This window comes from Elephantulus edwardii, unplaced genomic scaffold (assembly GCF_000299155.1).
Source record: "Elephantulus edwardii isolate Elephantulus edwardi_28Jun2011 unplaced genomic scaffold, EleEdw1.0 scaffold00039, whole genome shotgun sequence".
Classification (NCBI taxonomy): Eukaryota; Metazoa; Chordata; class Mammalia; order Macroscelidea; family Macroscelididae; genus Elephantulus; species Elephantulus edwardii.
In genome coordinates, this window is record NW_006399789.1 from 15,069,906 (window position 1) to 15,093,589 (window position 23,684).

The 23,684-nt window shown below is 36.5% G+C and overlaps 1 protein-coding gene across 2 annotated transcripts in view; it reads left to right on the forward strand.

Moving 5' to 3' along the window:
• MED23 (mediator complex subunit 23) overlaps positions 1-23,684 on the forward strand; it is a 59,866-nt gene that overhangs the window by 21,304 nt on the left and 14,878 nt on the right. The window contains exons 10-19 of one of the 2 annotated variants that reach the window (XM_006884990.1): positions 3,217-3,312; positions 3,873-3,890; positions 9,576-9,776; positions 12,018-12,161; positions 13,658-13,803; positions 16,076-16,321; positions 17,584-17,726; positions 18,683-18,857; positions 19,405-19,568; positions 20,051-20,175. In XM_006884990.1, the coding sequence (XP_006885052.1) occupies positions 3,217-3,312; positions 3,873-3,890; positions 9,576-9,776; positions 12,018-12,161; positions 13,658-13,803; positions 16,076-16,321; positions 17,584-17,726; positions 18,683-18,857; positions 19,405-19,568; positions 20,051-20,175 (1,458 nt within the window). The remainder of the gene's footprint in view (positions 1-3,216; positions 3,313-3,872; positions 3,891-9,575; positions 9,777-12,017; positions 12,162-13,657; positions 13,804-16,075; positions 16,322-17,583; positions 17,727-18,682; positions 18,858-19,404; positions 19,569-20,050; positions 20,176-23,684) is intronic. The other variant, XM_006884991.1, reaches the window with a different exon arrangement.

A 23,684-nucleotide genomic window follows, 5' to 3' on the forward strand; every position in this document is an offset into this window, starting at 1 on the left:
GGCTTCTGCTATGGAATGTTTAATTAGAGTGTTCACCAATGGTATTTAGATGCAATCTGGTTCTCTTCTCATGGCATAGGAAGGAGACATTTGTTCATGGAGATGAACTCCTATTTTTTAAATTTTTATTTTTAAAAAATTTAAAAAATATTTTTCAAAGGGAAAAGTATTCCCTCAATTATCAGTAAAATAAAATGTGTGATATAGACATAAGCATGTTAAAAACCTGTATAGATTCACTGTATTTCGGGGGTGGTTTGGTGAGCAGAGAGGAAAAGCAAGGAAGAGTGTTAGGGGACTTTTTTTTTCCCCTCCCCCCCAAAAAAAATGACGGCGAGTGAAACTAAATTGAAGACTTTTCGTGTCCTCGATAAAGCTGCACACAGTGAGCTACACTCCTGACTGAAAGGCTGTGCATCTCTTGCAGTTCACGTCCACTAACAACTTATTGATGGAAAGATCAGCTATCTCCCTGTGGATTTATAGTCTCAGAACTCAGTGGAGAGTTGCTATGAGTCAAAACTGACTGAATGGCAAGGGGTTTTAAGTCAGCAAAACCTGAGAATGAAAAAATAGTGAAGGGAATAGAGTTTACAGTTGTCAAACAAGCATTAATGATGAGAAAAGCGAAATTATCTGCATTGTTGTGTACTTACTTTGTGCCAGACACTATTCTAAGCACTTTATTTTGCAGTAGTTCCTAATACAGTTTATTGCCTCCACTGTACAAATGTGGAAACTGAGTACTGGGTAACATCATAACATGACTGAGGCTCCTTGTTCAGTAAGTGATAGAGCTGGGATTTGAATGCCAGAGTTTCTACACTTAACCATTGCTACCTGTCCTTTCAACTTTGAAACTAGTTGAAGAATAATTCAAAACCACCTCCATTTCTCTTTGATTAGAGTTTTGAACAGAAATGTGTTGGGGGTTTTTTTCTCCCCTATCAATGATACTTAAGACTTTCAAGTAGTCTTATCTAAGCTAATTACAAAGGGAAGAAGGACCGCTCTTTTAGGTCCTGGAAGTTTTGATAATACCTTTGACGCATCACTCCTAAATTGTTGCATTACTTTTAATAATTTGGCTTGTTTTTTTAAATACACTTGCTCTTAGTGCAACTGAAGCCACTGTAAGTCAACTCTATCTGTAAAAATTTGTACGTGAAGTATGCTGTTTAGTTACTTTTTTTTAAAATGCTCCCAAGAAAATATTCCCTTTAAAACTAGTCCACTGAAATGAATGCGTATGTAACCATGTTGCTTTACTATTAAAATGAAGGAAAGAGAAATAAACCCAGACGTTCCAGTTGGGATAAACTAAAGAAGACTGGTGGTGCAATGTTCACTACTTGCAGCAAGATTGGCAGTGCAAACCCATCAACTCGCAGGGCATTTGTGCCCTATAGGATCACTGGGAGTCAGAATCAACTTGGCAGCAGGGGAGTTTTGGTATAGCCTGGTATGAATCAGAGTGCTTCATGGTAAAGAAATTTCATACAATTAGTAATTATTCCTGTGGCTTTTACTTGACAGTTGCAGTTACACAGTCTTTTACAGATAATTTAAAAAAAATCAAGACTTTAAGTGATTTTGTTGTTGATATGTGCTGTCAAGTCACTTGCAACTCACAGTGACCCTGAGTACAACAGCTCTGAATCTTGCTCTATCCTGAGCCAAACTTATCGTCTCTTGACAGACCTACCCTCTACTACCTCAGTCACTGAATCAATCCATTTCATCCAGGTCTCTTGCACTGTCCCTTCACCCTCCCAAGCATGTTATCCCTCACCAAGGATTGGTTACACCTTGCAACATGTCCAAAGTATATCAGACAGAGCTTCAGAATCCTTGCCTCCAAGGAGCAGCCTGGCTTCTCCCTCTCCAGGACTAGCCTGTTTGTTCTCCAAGCAGTCCATGCTACTATGTCCAATACCCTTCTCCAGCACCACAGCTCAAATTCATCAGTTCTCCTTCTATCATCTCTAGTCTTTTTCCAGCTTTCTGATGCATAGCAAGTGATTGTAAAGACCCATGGCCTGGCTCAGACCAGTGATGATATATTCATATTTTAACATATGTAGTGTATATGGACATAGGAAATGGGGGCAGAGAAGGTATAAGCAGAGTGACTGGAGATGAAAGGCTGGAAGATCTGGCTTCTAGTTTCATCTTCATTATTAATGTGTATATGATCTTAGGTGAGTCTCTCTACCTCACTTCATCACTTACGAATTGGAAGCAGTAAAATCTTATGATTATGTTTTCTCCTACTACTTATGAGATATTTTTTTTAAAAAGCCAAAACAGATAATCTCATTCAGTATGGAAATAGTATTTGTTTGTTGACTCCTTTGAAATGCTGTGTCAGCAGTAGAAATGTAGGTAAAGGTTTTATGTCCTGGAAAACTTTGAATGACACAAATGCTGTCTAGCATATACATAAAAGTTGGAATATAATAGAATAAAATATTTTAGTAAATGTGTATTAGTATTCTGAAGCTAACATATTTAAGTATAGGTGAACTAAATGAACAAATATAAACAAGTGTATAAGTATTTACTCTGTAGACGTTTATACAATTGAGCTAAAAGCTAAATTTGAGAATCTTACTGGGGGGAAAAGGAGATTTATAAACTTATAATCACCTCTCTTTTTTCATGTACTGTGAAATGACTGTAAACTCTGAAGAATCGTCTCATTTTCAATGTAGATTTTTTAGTATTACTTTTAAATTAAATTTAGTTGGTAAGAATGAATGATAAACTTAGATGCCTAGAAACACTTCTGTTAAGTATGCTGTCAGATTATACCAGGAAGGGAGCTAAGTCTTGATGGAGCTTTTTTATGTCTAAGAAACAGTATCACTTGTCACAAAAACCTGTATGTATTTACATGGTGAGGCTCTACGATTAAAAATCTTACATATTTTTGATAGTTATGTGCACTACAGATTGGGGTTGGAAGATGTCTAGTTTCATCTTCACTGACACCATCTGTATCACCTTAGCAAGCCCCTTGACTTCACTTTTACTTATCAGATAAAAGATCTGAACACATTAACTCTGTAAGCATATTTCCTGATTTTTTTCCCATGACAGTTGATACTGCCTACTGTGTGAAGGTAACAAGTGCCTTTAGAGGATTTTTAAATCCCAATAAAATCATTTAAACTAACATTTACTTTGCAATAATTTTCTTTATTTTTTTTAAAGGATCTGTTTGAACCACAGACTGCTTTGTTGAGATATGTATTGGAGCAGCCTTATTCCAGGGATATGGTCTGCAATATGCTAGGTTTAAATAAGCAGGTACTGTACTGTGCTGAAAACCTAGTAAATTCTGCATAGAATCTGCACTATTCTTTTCTCCTTTCTTTGCTATAGCTAACTGAGCAAAACAGTTAAGAACTATTTAATTTTTTTTAAAAAAAATACCTATAAAGTTAATGAACACTATATTGTTCCTATAATTTATATATAGCTTTAAAAACAATTAAATTAAAAAGTAGATATTTTAAAAGTTGGTTTATTTTGCATTGCTTTTTTTTTCTATAAGGCCAGTTTCAAGTATACCTTTTGCCAGAGAAACCTGCACATGACTTAACCATAATTTTTTTACTTTTTTTGTTTGTTTGGGTGTCTCTTTTTGTAACCCCTGGTATTTTCAGCGTGGCCTCATTGATAATTTTTTTTCCTTTTTTTTCTTTTTTTGGTGTTTGTTCGTTTTTAGTGGTTTAACATGTGGGAGGGTTTGTGCTGACTCTGGGTTCCTTGAGGCTGGCCTCATAGTCACTGTTTTGTCTTTTCTTTTTTTCTTCCTTTATTTTTGTTCTGTCCTGTCTTGTCCTGCCCATCCTCCAATGCTCTAGACCTTGAACATTGCTCAGGTATGTTCACAACCTTACTGTTGTATTGTGACTAACGATACGCTGGCCGCTTTGTAGCCACTGATTCCATTTAGAGAATACGTGTTTGGTCGGGGCTTGAAATTGGCAGGACCATGCTGAGACCAAGGCCACTAAAACAAGTTTCTTCTTGGGATATGAGAGTTCTTTTTGCTGGATTGTTTTTGTTTTTATTTTTTGGTGTTTGTTTTTAAAAAAAAAAATTTTTTTTTTTTTAAACTTCAAAGAGACAACACCTGGTAATCACTAGAGCCTGTCCCTTTTTAATGGGATATTTTTCCTTCCCACTCCATGATACTGTTTTTCATACTATAGAGTTAAAGCAAGCCCAGTAGAATTTTCAGGATTGGAAAGATTTGCAGTGGCCTTCATCTTTCCAAATGATTAAACAAACAAATCAAATGATTACAAACAAAAATACTTATGTTGCTTTGCCTTAAAACAAAACAGATTTCATTTAAAAAACGTGTACAAACAAAACCCCACTTTAATAGAGATACGCTGCTTTTAAAATTTCATTTGGAGTGGTAAACTTGATGCAGGGAATGTTTTTTGTTTTTGTTTTTGTTTTTTTGAAACATGGGGATTGACTTAAGAAATGTCACACTCTTAGGTGGCCCCACACCTATTTGACAAACACCCTTCTTTGTCAATCTTTGCCAAAAGTGCCCTCCTCGTAGAGTGAGCTCCACTCAGTGGAAGCTCACCTATGGTGAGAGAACACCACTGTGGCCATACTTTGTAAACCAAACTCTTGTACTGTCCCAAGTCCATTACTAAGACTTTTCACCTTTGAACTTTTAAGCAAAATAATGGTTCCAATTGTTTTTGTTAAACATTTTTGAGCCCAACATATTAAAATAGACCAGCTTTTCTTTTTTAAAAAGACGTTCTTGTCTAGGTTACATAAAATAGCGTTCCTGTTTGCAATACTATAGTGAAGGTTGTGCCAGTGCTTCCATTTATAAAGCCCTATTTTTAAGGACATAGAGCTTGGCCATAAAACTTGCTCAGTGTTGAAACTTTGCATGCCAAACCTCACCCTAGTAGCAATATCTCTTATTATTTTAAGTTTTTTCTTCTGAAAAATCTACCAAATTTCCTTGTTTGGACAAGCCTTTGTTCATGTGAAAGTGACTCTGCTTCATGCTACAGTATCTGACAATTACCTCATATAATCTGTCAATTTAGCATCTTAAATACCAAGCCATTTAATTCACTTGAGTTAGAGGTAAGTATTCAGTTTGAAAAATTTTTTCTTGTTGTCTTAAAAGTTAATATTTTCAGTAAGCTTTAAACTTAAGTCATATTCGACTCAATGTTCTTACAGTTTGGTGGATAAATGTCCTCCTGGTTGTAGGAGCTGCGTCTACCTTCCCCCAGGGATCCTTAGCGTATCTTTTGGGGGCAGCTTTACTCCAGCTGGAAATTGACAAAACACTTCAGTGAAGAGTATTTCTGAGCTGACCATGTCAAGAACAAGTTTCAACCTAAAAAAAGTTTATGACTAAGACATAAATCCATAAAAAAGAAAGTTTATAATGGAAATGCTGACAGAACATTTTAAGTATTGGTCCCACTGTAGTGTAAACATTGTAAAAAATTCACAATTTGTCAGTTGTTGTTTTGATTTAAAAAGTCCAGAGTGAGGGGACTTGTCAATGAAAGATCCTAGGATGAATTGATTTATAGGTGTTTTTTTTTTATTTCCTAGAAAGTAAGGTAGAAAATGAGAATTCACAATATAAGAAGCATATGATTAAAAATAGTCATCTTATTACATCTTCTGTAATTACAGAACTATATCCTACACTGTACTTTCTTACCCTTTTTCCAGCAATGCAGTCATTTACTTTAATCTTGAAACCTTCTGAGAGCTGTACATATTGCGTTTTCCAGTAGGAATTGGGGGTTATGTTATCTTAAAATTTATTGTATTCAGAAGGTCAGAAATATCCCAGTTCTATGATAAGGAAGGTGGAGTGTTGGACAGATATACACAGTGGAAAAATCTGTTGTTTGTTTACCAGATTGGTTACCCTGAGACAGTAAAATACAAGGCTGATTATTTATTGTATCATCTTAAGATATCTTTGAAAGCAGTGCTGACTACTAGCTTATCATGTTCAGTTCTTAACAGCAGTCTTCTGGGTTAAAGCAGAAATTAGAATGAGTGGCATGGAAAATAAGTAACAATTTTCTTCCCACTGTGTACTGAGGATGATAATACTTTAAAAAATTTTTTTCTAGCACTGAAATGGAAATTTTAAATTCATTTAAGCTCACATAAGTACAATATAAAATGGGCCTTTAGGAAACCTGGTAGGGAGAAAGACAAGGTACTCTACTACTGTTAACATTGACACCCTCGAATACCCAGGAGGGCTCTTCTGCCCTATTTTTAGGGTCACGATGAGTCTTACTTGACTACAGGGTAAGAAGCCCTGGTGATGGAGTGATGAAGCACTGAAGAGCCATCTAAAAAGTCAACAGCTCAGACTCATGGCCTCTCCCAGAGAGAAATATGTGTCAGTTAGCTTCTATAATGTCTACAATATTGAAAACTCTATGGAAGTTCTATTCTGACCAGCAAAGTCTCTATGAATTGAAATCACCTTGAGTGGGTTTAGAGCTATGTTGTTGTTGTTAAGTGCTGTCAGTCATAGGTGACTCATAGCAACCCTATGAACAAAAGTCCTCAACACTTGTGTGACTTTCATCCTTTCTCTAGGTTCGTAGGATTTTCAGAGGCAAGCTATTACGGAAGTGGATGCCACTCCCGCTTCCAAGCTTGTTTAGCTGTAGTAGGCAAAAATGTCATGGCAAGAGCATTATCAAAACTGTTGCCTGAAAAGTGTCAGATGTCACAATATAGAATATTAGTTACTTAGAAACATTTTCATTTACCTTTTGAAATTGTCATGGGAAAGAAATCAGAGTAGACTTAATGTTCATGTTCCTGTTAATGACTTGTGTTTGAATTGTAGCTTTAATTAACATTGAAAATTTAAGATAAGGTTCTAATCCAGTTTGTATTACTGTATAAAAATTAAATTACTAAAATAACAAATTTTGATATTTCTGTTAAAATAAGTTTTAACTAAAGAAATACCTATTTATGACACAAACTAACATTTAACTATGCAGACCTACTAAAGATTTAACTAAACATACATCTTTATATGATGTAAATGAATAAATTTGAATAGTTATGTCTCTACTTTGTAGTCTTACATTTACTAAACCTCTCAGAAAGCAAAATAGAAATAATCACAAACATAATGCCCATAGGCTTATGGGATTATTTTAGCCTAGGAAATGATGCAGGCTCAACTAGTGTTTCCTTGTGTTATCTATAGGGTCGCTGTGAGTCGGAACTGACTCTCTGGCATCTAATAACAACCACATCACTGATTGTTTATTAACCCTTTTTATAGGCCATTCAGCTATTTTAAAATTTACATTTGTTCCACTTTATAAAATAATCTGTTATCTTGAAGAGAGATTAAACTTTAATACTCCTGTCTTTTAGTTTTGAAAACCAAAGCAAAATTTATTCTAAAATAGCAGCACACATCATCTTGTACTTAAGACTTTTCTTTTTTCTCCTAGTATTATTATAATTGGCAAATGAAGCAACATATTTAAATTGTCTCAGAGATGGTTTTGGCAGTATCTTTTAACCAAAACACCTGGGAAATTTACAGTTAATTCTGGTAGATATTCTGCTACCCTCAGACATGAAGGCATTGAGCACCCTAGATTCCTGGCTGATTGAATTCTTTACAAAAACTTAGAAGTAATTTTGATTCATTGCATATCCTGAAAATCCATCATCTTTAACTCTAAATTTTCTACTGCTTGCTTTGTAAAAATCTCAATATTTTGTCTTCTTCAAATCATTATTAAGACCATCACTATATCCTTGAAAATGTGTAAGTGACATTGTTTTTTTAAAACAAATACTAAAATAAATACTAAAAAGGAAAACTCCAAAGTAAGAGACTCATGTACTGAAAACCAATTTTGTAGTTTGTTCTTTTTTCCTGAAGCAGGCTGATATAAGACTATTATCAGTGGAAAAATAGATGGCAAATTGGTTAGTTTCAAAATTAGAATCAAGTACCCATCACTAGTGGAAAATTCCTACTGGAAATCCTGGCCTTACTCCTTTTCACAAATTTTTCTGACTCTTTTATACTTCAAATGATCTCACTCTAAATTTGTGTTGTCTGGCATATTTCGTAGGTTGTTGGTGGTTGGCAGAACTAGTGAATTTCAAGCCCTGTACATAGTAGTTTTGCATGCTGATTTAAGAAATAGTCTGTAGTGTTGTCTGTTGCACTTTGCTCTGCTTCATAATGATAAGTACATTTGGAGGAAAAGTACTGTAGTCTCAACTAGTGGTGTTAATATTGCTATCTGTAAACCTGTAATGTGGTTGAACTGTCATCATTGGCATTGTGGTTTTGGGGGAAAAAATTATGAAGTAACCATTGATGCTTCCTGTTTTGGTTAGATGTTTGTTTTATGTGCATGCTTTAAGAAAATGCAGCAATATTGGAGCTCTGAAGTTTGAAGCTGGCAAAGAGCATGCAAAAGAAGGGATGCTATTCATTATGTTGTTTAATTCCTTCCAAAATTGTCCCCATTTTGCATTTCCCCCCCTAAATTTAGAGAAAACATATCCCTTTTTCATGGCAAAAGACTCAATGATCATATCTAAAGTTTAGGGAGAAAGCTCTATATTACTAATTATATTCACTAGAAAGACTAAATGACTTGGCCATTAAGTCATATAGCATATTTATCAAGGAAATAAGAAAATGGCTTAAATCTTTATATATATATATATTTCTTTTTGCAAAGAATGTTTTTAAATCACTTTATGAAAGCACAGATCTTTTTGCCTCTAGAAAGGGAAATTGCATTTTCATTTTTTAGTATTTAAACTCAGTTCTTTTTCTTATTTTAGGTTTGAAAATAGTCTAATATTAAATTAAAGCTGCATTATGTTTTGCTTCCAACTAAGAAGAGTACAGATTCATATTGAGATCAATTTTTTTTCAGAGAAAATTTCCACTTCAGTATTGATTTATTATGATCACTACCACAGATTGAAAACAGACTTTGAGTCCTCTCACCGCTTTTTTAGCAATACCTCTTTATATAAAGTTAGAGTAAACTTATTGTGGTTACTTTAAAATAAACAAATTCACATGCTGCTGTATTTACTCTCCTATCACAGTATGTGATCCCTGGAAAGGTAAGGTTTTCACTTTTTTTTAAGTTAATTGCAGAATTAACACTGTTATCTTTGTTTTACATATCTTTTAAGATACTATCTTTTTTCCCTAAAAGATAAATAATAGCATTTTCTACTATATAGAAATTCTGTCAAATTGGAACAATAGTATCTTGAGTTGAAATAAAAAAAAAAATTAATGGAGAGTAATTTGTGAGAGAGGACAAAAAATCCATTTTCATGAAACTCATATGATAATGTGACATGATGCAGCTTTAATAGACTAAGCCTAACTTTAACTTCTTGGTTCAACTTCATTCCATGCTTCCCAGCCTCTTATTACAATTAATGCTTATTAACTGGTAACTTCTGACACTAACCGGGAGGCTTTTGGAATACTGTATTTAATCTTTGCCCTACAGCACAAGCAGCGCTGCCCTGTGCTGGAGGACCAACTGGTGGATCTGGTGGTTTACGCCATGGAGCGATCCGAGACTGAGGAGAAGTTTGACGATGGGGGGACAAGCCAACTCCTGTGGCAGCATCTCTCGAGTCAGCTCATTTTTTTTGTGCTTTTCCAGTTTGCAAGTTTTCCACATATGGTTCTTTCTCTTCATCAGAAGGTATGCACTACAATCTGTTTCAGTTAGGGCCAGTTTTCCTGTTGACTGATGTGTTTTAGACTGGGACAAGCATTGCCCAGTGATTCTGTTTTGGTAGTGCCAGTGGTTCTGAGCTTTTATTTCTATTCTGTTCAATGCTTTTGTGATCTCTTAACTTGTCCACTTAACTACAGCTGTATAATAGGAATCAGGCCCAGGGGATATAAGATTAAAAGGTCCTGTATCATAGGGTCGCTATGAGTCGTCTACGACTCAACGGCATTAAACAACAACAACAACAACACGTAACTTCCAGTAGCTCTGCACTGGAGCGAGAGGAGTATATATAAATCGGCTTTAGACTGGTTTAACCTGGTTCACTCATGGTCAGCAAAGCAAAACTGGGACAGACCCAAATTTTACAAATTAAGAGGTTCACATTGGGAGAAATTACAGTTTAAAGATCTTTAAGGGTCAGAAGAGAAGTAGTGAGCCCTTTCAAGATTCTGTTACATGACCATAAAGTATCAGGACTGTGAAGACCAGCACACACTCAGCTACAGGGTCATTCACTACCAGATAGCCTGGCACTGTTGTTTTCATCTTAGCTGATCAAGAGATTGGGTTGCGTTGCTGTGTAACACACGTCCACCCTCTTTCCTGCCCCACCCCACCCTCGTCATTTTCCAAGATGGGTATTTGGCTTCTAGCAGAGCTCTATTATAATTTTTCCCTATCTGAGTAGCATTCTAGTTCACACAGAATTTAAGAATATCGCTGAATTGATCTTGAACTGTCTTGAAGCCTGGTAAAAATAATTTACCTAAAATATAAATTCCACTCACACTGTTGTGGAATTATGTCTCCCTGCAGTAGGAACATAGGAGAATAAATCAGATTATACAAATAATTACATGCTTGACTACGGATGAAAGGTTATCATCAGTTCATATCCAACCAGAGAGAACTCGGAAGACAAATGTGATGATCTGCTTCCCTAAAGAAGCCACCATGGACACATTGTATGCTGTTCAACACAAAGGGTCCTAGTGAGTCAGAATCAACTTGATGGCAGCTGACAATAACAGTGAAGAAATCAGGACTAGTTCTATTGAAGATAATCGTTAAGCTAGCAATTTGTAGGGTGAATAAAATTTTACTTAAGAAATCAGGACTAGTTCTATTGAAGATATCATTAAACCAACAGTTTGTAGGTTGAATAAAATTTTACTAAAGAAATCAATACTAGTTCTATTGAAGATATCGTTAAGCTAGCAATTTGTAGGATGAATAAAACTTTATCAAAAAGGTAACGATGTGTTTCCTAGCAGTACTGATTGGAAAGGGGTAGCCAGAACTAGAATAAAGAATATAAAGAAAAGACTTCTTGGTGAACTAAGGATTGAGTCCAGACAGAGGTAATTTTTCTAGTCAGCTGTGTAGTCCAAGGAGTTTAGATTATTTTTTGGAAACAGTGAGGAGACATCATTATATGCAAGTCAGAAAAAATCATTGCCTGTGATAATGTGGATGTACACTAGAGGCAAGACTGTTGGCAAGAAACATACAGCAACTGTCCAAGTCGAAGATACTAAAGACCTGAACTAGAACTGAAAGGCTAAGCCAGGTACCAGTGTACCAAAGATGTTGATGTGCTGCACAGTGGAAACTAAGAAATAGTGGAGAAAATGACATGTCAGATGATTAACAGTCTTCTCTGGCCGATATTAGATAGGTGTGTAAAAAGCAGAGTATAAGTAAAAGGTATGGTAACAAGCTTGAGACTTTAATTTTTTTTTTTTTAAGTCTCTGAAAAAAATATTCCCTATATTTGGATTTGTTGCTTTGTACTGCCATGAACTGACCCATGGCACTCAAGTGGCTTTTCAGAGACCGTTAATTGCACAGGAGGAGACTGCCCATTCTTCTCCTTTGGAGCAGCTGGTGGACTTGAACTGCATTCCTTCAGGATTGCAGCACAGCATCTTGCCACTAGGCTGCCAGTATGTGGTTCAAATTGACCTGCTGTTCTACAGGTAAAAGATAGGGACCGTCTCCTCTGCGTGATTTACTTCTGCTGCAAACCTGCTGGAGAGTCAGCCATGGGTAGATTTTGATAAATGCCAAAATTGGATGTCATCTTTCTGAGAGAATTGAGGATTCTCTGACCAGCTTTTTTTTTTTGTTTTTTAATCCTTTCTTTTTCCTACATTGATTTCTTTGACTAACCACATAGAGATGTGTATTTAAACATCTTTACAGTTAGCAGGGCGAGGACTTATTAAAGGCAGAGACCATCTGATGTGGGTACTCCTACAATTCATTTCTGGAAGTATTCAGAAAAATGCACTAGCTGATTTTCTTCCTGTTATGAAGCTCTTTGACCTTCTGTATCCAGAGAAAGAAGTAAGTTTTACTGAGTGGTTGATTAATGTGATGATTGAATGATGCCTTATTTATCTGTCAGGATTTCAGTATAATTTTGTGAAAAGAACATGGGATATGGCTCCTCTGGAAACTTGAGTTCTTTTCTCCACTTCTGTGATTAAGCATCCCATAGGATGGACTGTCAGTCTCTCTTAACATATTTCCATTTATGTAAAATGAAGAAGTTGAATTAAGTCCTTTCAAATGTTCATCCTAAGTCACAATTGAATATTTACGTAGAAACTCTTTCTTTGCATTCTAAGTAGATCTACAAGTTTTAAAATCACTAAAACTGTTTTAATCATATATAGTTTTGACTGTCCAGATTGCCACTGTCTCTGTTCATGTGTTTTTATTTGTTTGCCAGTTAAGTCTCAATATGTTCCCATAGAATCTCGTTACTTATTTGAGTAAAAACATGATGAATATTGATGATTGCTTTTTTTAAGAAATATATTAAAAAATATTTATCAGAATAGTATGAAAGAAAATTTTAATTCATGTTTGAGATACCATGTCATTTTTTCCATCAATCTTCAATATGCTTAATGATAGCTATTTAGATTACTTCTTCAGCTCTTATATTTTCCTGAAATGCATACATGAGGCTTTTAGGAAATTTGTATTTTTTCAGTGTATTTTTCAGTCAGTAAAATTCTACAACAATGTACTGAATTTTAAAATATTAATAAATATAGGCAGGTAAACATTTGCCTTTTAATTTTGTTCTTTGTTAACCAAGTTAACACAGGTTTTGTATAGGACGTACTTTTTCCAAACCCATTTCAATTTGCTTCAGACATATAATAATCAATTAAAAAGAGTTGAATGTATTTTTTTATTAAATGTTACTTGAAAATTTTTAAATAAACATTGCTAGTTTTTTTTCTAAGATACTCATTTAAAAGAATATTGTTATAGACTGTCCAGTCTGAACAGACTCACAGCTGACCCTCGAATGGGTTTTCAGAGGCTATAAATAAATCACACAGGAGGAGATCGCCCATCTTTCTCCGGTACTGCAGCTGATAGATTCGAACCATGTGTCTTTGGGTTAGCAGCAAAACTCTTTACTCCAAGGCCATCAGTCCCCTAAAATTATATTATCTGGTATGACTAATACAGATATTTCTTAAGAGCTTAGTATTTCTCTGTAAAGTAAGCTATGACATTCCTCATTATGATTCATATCTTAATATTTTCACTGCTTGATTGGTTTTTTAAAGTGTATTGATGGTGATTATAGAAATACTTAAAAATTATTTTTCTTAGTGAATGGTTTATGATGGCAGGAAAGTTTGACTTAGCACATGTGAATTTCTCTTGTTCTCTTAAAAGTATAGCTTTGTAATCAATATTTTAAGACTGTTAGACCTTTCAAAAGTAAAAAATGGAGGGTTTTTTTTAAAAGATACATGTAAGAAGTGGATTCATTTAATTCTTTTTTTTATAATATTCACTTTGTTATTTTTCAGTATATCCCAGTTCCTGATATTAACAAACCCCAGTCAACTCATGCTTTTGCAATGACTTGTATTTGGATTCATCTCAATAGAAAAGCCCAAAATGATAACTCCAAGCTGCAGATTCCAATACCTCATTCCCTGAAGCTTCATCATGAGTAAGTCATTTGTTGCTTGTCAGTTAATGTCCCTATCCAATAGAGATAGTGGAATTGTAGCCTAGTATTTACAATATTAATACTAAATATGTATTCTGTAATGGAGTTAAGTGATGTCTACATAAGAAATATTTAAAGGATTAATTCTATGTGTATTTAATTTCTTTCCTTTTTAAGACTAATCTTTATCTGTGTACATGTACTTTATTAATTTCTGAGAGTACATAAACATGTTTACATATCTTAAGACTTGAGTTCAGTTTTACCAAGTTCTCTTGCATTGCATGGAGTGTCAGGATTGATCTGGCTGCCATATTCTTTCACATTTCTTCCCAAGTTGTGATTACCAAAGAAGATACCCTTGTTGTGTGACCTGCAGTTCAGTCAAAAGTACTAGGAAAGCTAAACATCCCACTTTATTGTGGTTATTGATCTTCACTTCAAGACTTTCACCTAGGCTTCCAGAAAGTACTCCAGACTATTGTTAGGTATTGTCATTTAGAGTGTGATTCAGAGTGACCCTGTGAACAGTGGCTCTGAACCTTGTCTTATTCTGTACCACCTTCGTCTTCTCTGACGTACTTGAACTTATTGCTTCAATTACTGTGTGAGTCTTATCAGATTGAGGGGCTTCCTCTCTTTATTGACCTTCCATCTTTCCAAGCCTGATGTCCATTTCAAGGAATGACCCTCCTAACAACATACCTAAAATATATGAGATGGTGGTTCACTTTCCTTGCCTTGAAGGAACACTCCGGCTATATTTTCTCCAAGACATATCTGTTTGTTCTTTTGGCAATCCATGGGATATTCAGTATTTCTTTTCTAACACTACAGATCAAAAGCATTGTTTCTTCTTCTGTCATCCTTATTCATTGTTTAGCTTTCAGATGCACAAGATACCATCAGATCTGCTTTATTGGCAGAAAGCAGAGAGTACCAGAGGAAAGTCTGTCTGTGCTTTATTGACTATGCAAAGACTTTTGACTGTGTGGATCACAACAGATTGTGGCTGACTGAGAAGAATGAGACTCCGAGAACATTTGATTGTGCTTATACAAAACCTATACTTGACCCAAGAGGCAATCATCAGAACAGGGGAAGGAAACATTGCATTGTTAAATCTAGAAGGGTATCTACTTAGAGTATATTGTTAAATCTAGAAGGGTATCTACATAGAGTATATTCTATCTCCATACCTTTTCAGTGTGTATGCAGAAGAGATCATCCAGGAGGCTGGGCTGTACAAGGAGGAATGTGGCATCAGGATTGGAGGAAGATCAACAACCTGCATTATGCAGATGGCACAGCCCTGCTTGCTAAAACTGAGGAGGACCTGAAGTGCTTGCTGCATAAGGTCAAGGACTGTAGTCCTCAATATGGATTGAAGCTCAACATCAAGAAAACAAAGATTCTCACCACTGGGCCAATTGGTAGCATCATAATGGATGGTGAAGAGATTGAGATTGTTCACAGTTTCAGTTTGCTTGCTCCACAGTCTGCTGACAGGGACCTCTCCAGAGTACTGAAGAGCAACAGTGTCAGTCTGGAGACTAAGATGCACATGATCCAGGCCATAGTCTTTGCAGTTGTGTGCTAGGTGTTGGAGAGCTGGACAATGACTAGGGATGATAGAGAATTGCCACCTTTGAGCTGTGTTGCTGGAGAAGAGTGTTGAATTTACCATGCATTACTAGGAGAACAAACAAGTTTGTCCTGGAGAGGATGAAACCGGGCTGCTCCTTGAAGGCAAGGATTCTGAAGCTCCATCTGACATACTTTGGGCTTGTTGCAAGGAGTGACCAGTCCTTGGAGATGGACATCATGTTTGGGAGTATAGAAGGACTGCACAGGAACAGAAGACCCTCGATGAGATAGATCAGTTAAGTGATTGGATAGGTGTGTCAGACAATGAACTTGGCACAGGGTAGAGCAGGGTTTAGGGCTTTTGTACATAAGGTTGCTATGAGTTACAAACAACTTGACCGAACATAACAACATCATCAGCATACTTCTAAAATAATTGCATTTATTTTGATGCAGAAATGAGTAGTGATTATTTCTTCTTTCTCTGAACTGTGCTTCATATATAGTACATAATAACAAATGTTCATTATTGTTAACTTGTAAAAAAATTTATTTTAAGTTGCTACTCAAACTTGTAGATCTGTTTCCACCCTGAAATTTTAGTCAAAATCATAAACCTATAGAAGTAAGGATTGTTAGTTTTATGAAAATAATTTTTGTTTGTTTAATGAAACAAAATTTTTAGGTTCCTACAGCAGAGCCTGAGAAATAAAAGTTTACAAATGAATGACTATAAGATTGCCCTGTTATGTAATGCATATTCTACAAATTCAGAGTATTTTACATTACCCATGGGAGCTCTGGTAGAAACCATTTATGGAAATGGAATTATGCGGATACCTCTCCCCGGAACAAGCTGCTTAGCTTCAGGATCTATTACTCCCTTACCCATGAACCTCCTGGATTCCCTCACAGTTCATGCCAAAATGAGGTGTGTTCTTTTTTTGTATTTGATCCTATTGATCCTTTGATCCAGTCAAAGAAGTGTTCCTAGTATAATGTAAACCTTGGTTTCATGATTCTATATGTACCTTTGTGGCTAATTGAATGTTTTAAAATAATTGTATTTATTTTGTTATAAAATGAATATTGTTTATAGTAGGAAATCTAAAATATCCAAACCCGATGAAAATGATACAGTCATCCATTAGTGACATAAACAGATTTTAAAGTGTGTGCACATTTTGTTTACAAAAGTAGAGTGGTACTGTGATACTGTATTGCTTTTACGTTGAGGCAGTTTTACATTTGATCATGATGGTTTTGAAAGGACAGGAAATGCTTAATTGGCTGTGATTTTGGAACCTCAAGCGCTTATAAAGACCAGGCTGCTGATGTAAATGAGCAAAGCCTGATGCTGACTGCGAGGGCACAAGTGTACGTGCCCAGGGAAGCACAAGTCTCGGGGGGAGGACTGAGGCTGCCTGGTGTATGCGGAAGTTCATCCTCAGATGAGCAAATTTGTGTAATAAAGACATTTGAATGAGTATAGTTGACTCTTTTCAAGAAGAACTGAAATCTGTTTTGTGCTTTTTAAAAAAAAAAAAATCTCTGGCCTTTAAACTTCTCAGTACTGGCTCAAACTTCAAAACATTGTGTGGGGTAATGAGAATGTACCTGTGGACCCCCAGGTGGGCATCAATTATAAGGAGCCACACTCTTTGTAATAGTAGATGCTATAGGATCATGCATGTGCTTCACTGGCAGCATGACAGCTTTGAGAAAAGCCTGTTGGCACCTACTATTTGGATCTTTGCCTCGATGGCAGAAATCATGAGAATGATGCAGCATAGAGCAAAGACTTGGACTCATCGTTCATGGGTCAGTGTGAGTTATAGTCCACTTGGCACCACCTAATGAATGATTTAAGTTGTTTAAGATTGAAAATGGTGTAGTTGTGTATGAGAGAAAGAAAAGCAGACTAAAATCACTGAAGCATGCTTATGAATAATACATTTTGTTTTTCTGTGAGCTAACGGATTCTACTGCACATTGAAAATGCCATACAAACCAGAATTTGTATCAGGTTGGGCAGTGCATCACTAGCAAGGTTCCTAACAGATTAAACACGTTAAGTGAACTAGCTTCACTTTAACCGGAGTTTAGATTTATACTGAGTGACATATAAGTAAATACCTCCTATACTTATGCCAAAAATACAGATTTTTTTCCCTCCTTTTTCTTTTTTCTCAGCCTTATTCATAGCATTGCAACCAGGGTGATAAAACTTGCTCATGCAAAATCCAGCGTGGCCTTGGCTCCAGCACTAGTGGAAACTTACAGTCGTTTATTGGTCTATATGGAAATAGAGTCTTTGGGCATCAAAGGATTTATCAGTAAGACAACTTTTCTAGTGTTTTTAACTATTAGCCAATCTATTAGTTCAGTAGACACTCTTCCAGTCACCAGCATCATGGAGTGTACATGGTAAGTGGATGTCGAGTAATAGAATCAAATATGTAATTTATCAGAAGGTGATTGGTGTTAGAGGGAAGAGTAAAGCAGAAAAGAACAGAAACAGTGTGAGGCTCAGGGAAGTAAGTTTTTTGGGTCATAAGGAAAGGACATTTTACTAAGTTCTAGGGATGCAGTAAGCAAGACAGACACGGTCCTGGTTTGGTTTTGTTTTTTCCTACTGTGTTTGTGCTGCTGCTGGTTCCTGGCAAGCAGTAGAGAGTTTTGCTCTGCAGAAGACCTATTATAGTCTCCATTGGGTATTTAGCGGTCTTAAATAAACTGTGGGTTCATTCTACTAGGCAAATGGCTTTCTGATTCATGGTAACTTAAAAACTTTTCACCAATACCATATCATTTCAGTTTTAATAACAGTTACTCATTCTCCAGATAATTGAGTTACTCATTTTCCCAGATAATTGAGAGTTGAGTAAAACACTTAGAAGGAAGGAGAGAACAATGCCTGGTGTGGGACAACTTTTATCCGTGTTAAAAAGGCATTCCTGCTTTAAACCATTAAATCAGTAACTTTCTAACAAAATTTTTTAAAAATCTTTCAAGTGAGGAAAGATAGAGGCTATTTTGGGCCTTGGATTGTTAAAAATTGTCTCTTTTGCTTTTGTTTTTGAGGTGAATTGAAATATCATTTGTCAAATTTCAGGAAAAGCCAGAAAGCTTAAGTTGATCTATCTTTTTTATTACACTGAAAGTAAATTGTGTGGAGGATGAGAAAGTGTTTCACAGCCAAATCTCTAAATACATTTTACACAATGTGACTGATCTTTAAATATATGGGTAGCTTTTCATATTTTAATTTTACATTGTCCTGCTCCTCAAGGTCAGCTTTTGCCAACTGTTTTCAAGTCTCATGCGTGGGGGATCTTACATACGCTTCTTGAGATGTTTAGCTACCGGATGCACCACATTCAGCCTCATTACAGAGTGCAGCTCCTGAGCCATCTTCATACTTTGGCTGCAGTTGCACAAACAAACCAGAACCAGCTTCACCTTTGGTAAGCCCACTGGAGAATGCTCGTCTTTATTGTGCATTAGTGTGGAGGGGCTTAGGCTTATATGTCATCATTTTCTTCTTTTTCGTGCAAACACCTGTTTCATGAGACATTGCTCCTTTTCTCTCACTCCAGTCCTCTGCCCTCCCCCGTCAGTACAGAAGAAGTGAAGCCCAGCTTTATAAAATGGGAAACTTACCAGAATAGTTGAATGAATTTGCCTTGAGATTTTTGGGCAGAGAATTAGGACTTTCAAAGCCTTTGTCATTTATGTGCTAACTTAGCTTTTTAGAATGATGCTCAATTTCTGTTTATTTCAGATTATGGTTACAGTATCCTTTAATTTTCTTTTTACCTAAGTGAAAATATCTATTACATAGAAAAGGTAATTTTTAAATTCTACATATCAGGTGAGAATTTTAGTTCTTCAGGCTACACAATTGCGTTTGTCACTTGCATTTTCCCCATTGTAGTTAACATGGTATTGAATATAATTCTGTCGTTTTTCTGCAGCTTAGCTTTTTAACATTGCTTTTCTTCTATTTTTCAGTGTTGAGAGCACTGCACTCAGGCTTATAACAGCATTAGGTAGCTCAGAGGTACAGCCGCAATTTACACGTTTCCTAAGTGACCCTAAAACAGTATTGTCAGCAGAATCTGAAGAATTGAATCGAGCCCTGATACTGACTTTAGCGAGAGCAACTCATGTAACAGGTACGTGAATACGTGACTTAGAATAACAAGTTAGTTTGTGGTGGTTCTTCAGATTACTAGACTAATAACATCATTTTCACATGTTCAATGAAAGCCAGTTATTTTACTGATATCCTCACATTCTCAGCCATTAATGTAAGTTCCTCTGAGCATCTCAGCGTGAGCCTTAGTTTTTGTACTCCACATAAATTCAGAGTAGAGATTCTGATCTACTGTAAAACCATTACATGTTAACAAAAATAAATGGTGGGGGAAGTGCTTTTTCCAGAACACAACCGATCTCTGATGTCCAACTTAATAGATGGCTAGATTTCCACGTCTACATCTGCATTTAGTCAGTCCCAAACTGAAGATAAGCCAAAAATGCAATGCAGTAAAGGCTTCCTGAGTATACATAATTGTTTTGATTATTACTATCATATTTCTGTGAATTGTATGTATGATCATTTGTATCAAGAGCCTATCTGTTTGTTTCTGTTTAGATTTTTTCACAGGCTCTGAGTCAATTCAGGGAACTTGGTGTAAAGACATACTTCAGACAATCATGAGTTTTACCCCTCATAATTGGGCTTCCCACACCCTTAGCTGTTTCCCTGGTCCACTACAGGTAAGTTTTTAAATTATGTGCTGAATACATGTGAAATCTTTTCCATTCCCAGTGACAGTATTTTTAGAAAATTGGTTTTGATGACCTCTAAAACAAAATAATATTGATTTCTTCTTTTTCTAGTCAAGGACTGTAGATGTTTCTAAATTCTTAAATTTTTATAGTTTCTTAATAGTTAACTGTTTTAGACTCTTGGGAGCATTAACACATTATCTGAAAAACTCTAGCTCTGTTAATAAAACTAGAATAGGGAAATATTGAAGTTTTCCACATTTTTGGCAAATAACATGACTACAAAAATAACATATCCACACCTAAAATATTGTTGTTGTTATGTGTCTTCGAGTCAACTATTCCTTGTAACGACTCTATGAACAGTGCATCTGAACCATGCTCTATCCTGTGCCATCCTCATCATCTCTACAGTGTTTCATAATGGGCAAAAATAGTGAAGTAAAAGTCATTGATTAAAAGTAGAGGTGCAAAACAACCTAAGTGCCCATCAACAAATGAATGGATATGGAAGCTGTGGTACAGCCACACAATGGAATACTATGCTGCATTGAAAAACAAGGAACTCATGCACTGTTATTTAAAATGGGTGACCCTGGAGGACATTATGCTGAGTGAAATATCTCAGTCACAAAAGGACAAATACTGCATGGTGCCACTGTTGTCAAACAGGACTGACATCGGGGTTCAGGGGAGACTGAGAAAGACCGGATAAATGATGTATACTGCATTGAAACAGATGAGGGAGAAAACTATTTAAAAGGGATATGTGATTAGGTATGTTTGTGGAGTGGACCTGGGGAAGGGTTTGTAAAACAATGAAAGAATTTTTCTTTTACTTTTCCAAGAGGGGAGTGTACTATGGGGGACGGTTGGGAGGGGAGAAAAGTGCAACAATGAAGGAATGGAAATCCAAAATCTCTGTAAATTTTAAATGAAATTGATATTAAATTTAAAAAAGAAAGAGTAGAGGTGCACAACTGGTTGTGCTAATTGCTGCCACTAAGTTATACTCAGGCAAAAGGTTAAATTTACAAATGTATGATAAGATATATTTAAAGCAAAAAAAGTTTCTTCTGAGGCTGCTTATCTACTACCAAACAGTTCAGGGGCTTTGGTTCCTTACTTTTAATAAGTTAGGAGTCACAGTTTTGGGATATCCAGTTAACTGGCCTAATACTGTCTTTAGTGTCTCTGCCATACCTTTTAGCACATTGCACGGGAGTCCTAAAAAGCTTGCAAATGACCATCCAAAGCACAGCAATTAGTTTCTCTTCACTTGGAACCACATAGAAGGAGGACAGTTGGGAATAAGAGGAACATAAGGAGCATGCTGCTAACAGACACTTTCCCTGTGAGATCCAAGTACTGCATAATGCCTGGCTACTACCATTTCTGAACATTTTGGTCAAAGATTCCATAGAAAGATCTTGTTCAAGAAGAGGAAAATGCGGAATACATTTCCAATTCTCATGACACTTTCTGAAGATGTGAAAGTTGGATGAACTTCTGAAACTATTGCCCTGAGATAATCTTTAAAGCTTAAACCATCTCTTAATATTTTTCTAAGATCAAATACCATTCAGCTTGACTAGAGAGAAAAGTAAGGATGCTACCAGAACACCGCAAAGTGTGGCCAGATTGTTCTTGGAGGCGATGTTGCTAAAGCTTCATCTCCCATACTCTGGGCATGTTGCTAGGAAAGGCTGTTCCTTGTAAGAGGCATCATGCTTAGAAAGGTGGAGGGTCAGCAAAGTAGAGGAAGGACCTCAATGACATGGAATGGCACAAGGATTACAGCAGTGGGCTCAAGTGTGCCAGAGATGATGAGGATTGCACAGCCTAGGACTGGGTTGAGATCTTCTGTTCATAGGCTTTCTATAAGTCATACTTGACTCGACAGCACCTAACAGCAACAATGAGAAAATTGTCCCTTGACCATTATGCTGTTTTAAGGACTATGTATATGGGCATAAAGTAGCAAAAGCAGCCCAAAAGATTAGATAGCAGCCTTAGGAATAGTTAATAGAGAAGGAGTAACTCAGAAAAGGAGAATGGAAGTGGTAATACAATTTGAAGAAGGTAATCAGTGTCATTAAATTCTACCTGTAGAAACTGCAGAAATGAGGTATGTTTTTCTATATATATATCTCCTCAAAACAACAGAATAAAAAGTAGGGGAGCATAGTTACTCAGCTAGAGAAATGGAAATGTCTTCTTTTACTTGCTCAGCAACCAAAACAAACTAATCACGTCAGAACCACTTGGAGGATTTGTTATAACACAAAATAATTGAGCCTTTGTCCCAGAGCTGCCGAACTCCAGAGGGGAGATGATAATTTCTAACAGATCTACATTGTTGCTGATGCTGCAGGCCAGAGGATCTCGCTCAGGGTTACAGCACTGGATTTTCCTTATCTATCTAGAGGACAAAAATTCTCACCACTGGACCAGTCGGTAGCAGCAGGATGGATGGTGAAGAGATTGAGATTGTTCACAGCTTCAGTTTGCTCGGCTCCACGGTCAACACTCTTGGCACCAGTAGCCAGGAAATCAAAAAACGTATTGTGGTGGGAAAGTCTGCTGTTAGGGACCTCGCTAAAGTATTCAAGAGCAATGGTGTCTCTCTGGAGACTAAGGTGTGCCTGATACAGGCCATGGTCTTTGCAATCACTTGCTATGCATCAGAGAATTGGACAATGACCAGGGAGGAAAGAAGGAGAATTGACGACTTTGAGCTGTGGTGCTGGAGAAGAGTATTGAATGTACCGTGGACTGCCAAGAAAACAAACAGATTCATCGTAGAGAGGATTAAACCAGGCTGCTCCTTGGAGGCAAGGATTCTGGGGCTTCGCCTGACATACTTTGGACATGTTGTAAGGAGAGACAGGTCTTTAGAGAGGGACATCATGCTGGGTAGAGTAGAGGGACAGCGCAGGAGGGGAAGACCCTCTATGAGGTGGACTGATTCAGTGACTGGGGTAATCGGGATGGGTGTGTCAGAGGCAATGAGATTGGCACAGGATAGAGCACAGTTTAGAGCTGTTGTACATAGGGTCGCTGTGAATCGCAAACGACTCAATGGCACATAACAGCAACATCTAGTAAGATGTGTATTTAAGTCCACAAAGGGAAGGGGAGAAGGATAGGCGAGCATATGGTGGGGAAGGGAAGACATGACAGGGTTGCATAGTTTGGTGTCCCGAGGAAGGAGATGCAAGAATTAGGAAAGATCCAATGTGGATCAGAAAAGAGAGTGATAGCGGGCATAGATCAGTGGTGATTGGTTTTATAAAACAATTTGTATGAGAATGATCGTATGAAACACAATGTATAACAGTTTTGTTAAACCATTTACACTTTAAAAATGTAAAAATAAAGGAAAAGTGTATAGTATTTGCAGTTCTAATAAAAGGGGTCTTAGAGATAATATAGTTGGATTTACTTATTTTCCAGATGACATTAAATCTTAGTAAGTTGCTATGATAATTGCTCTT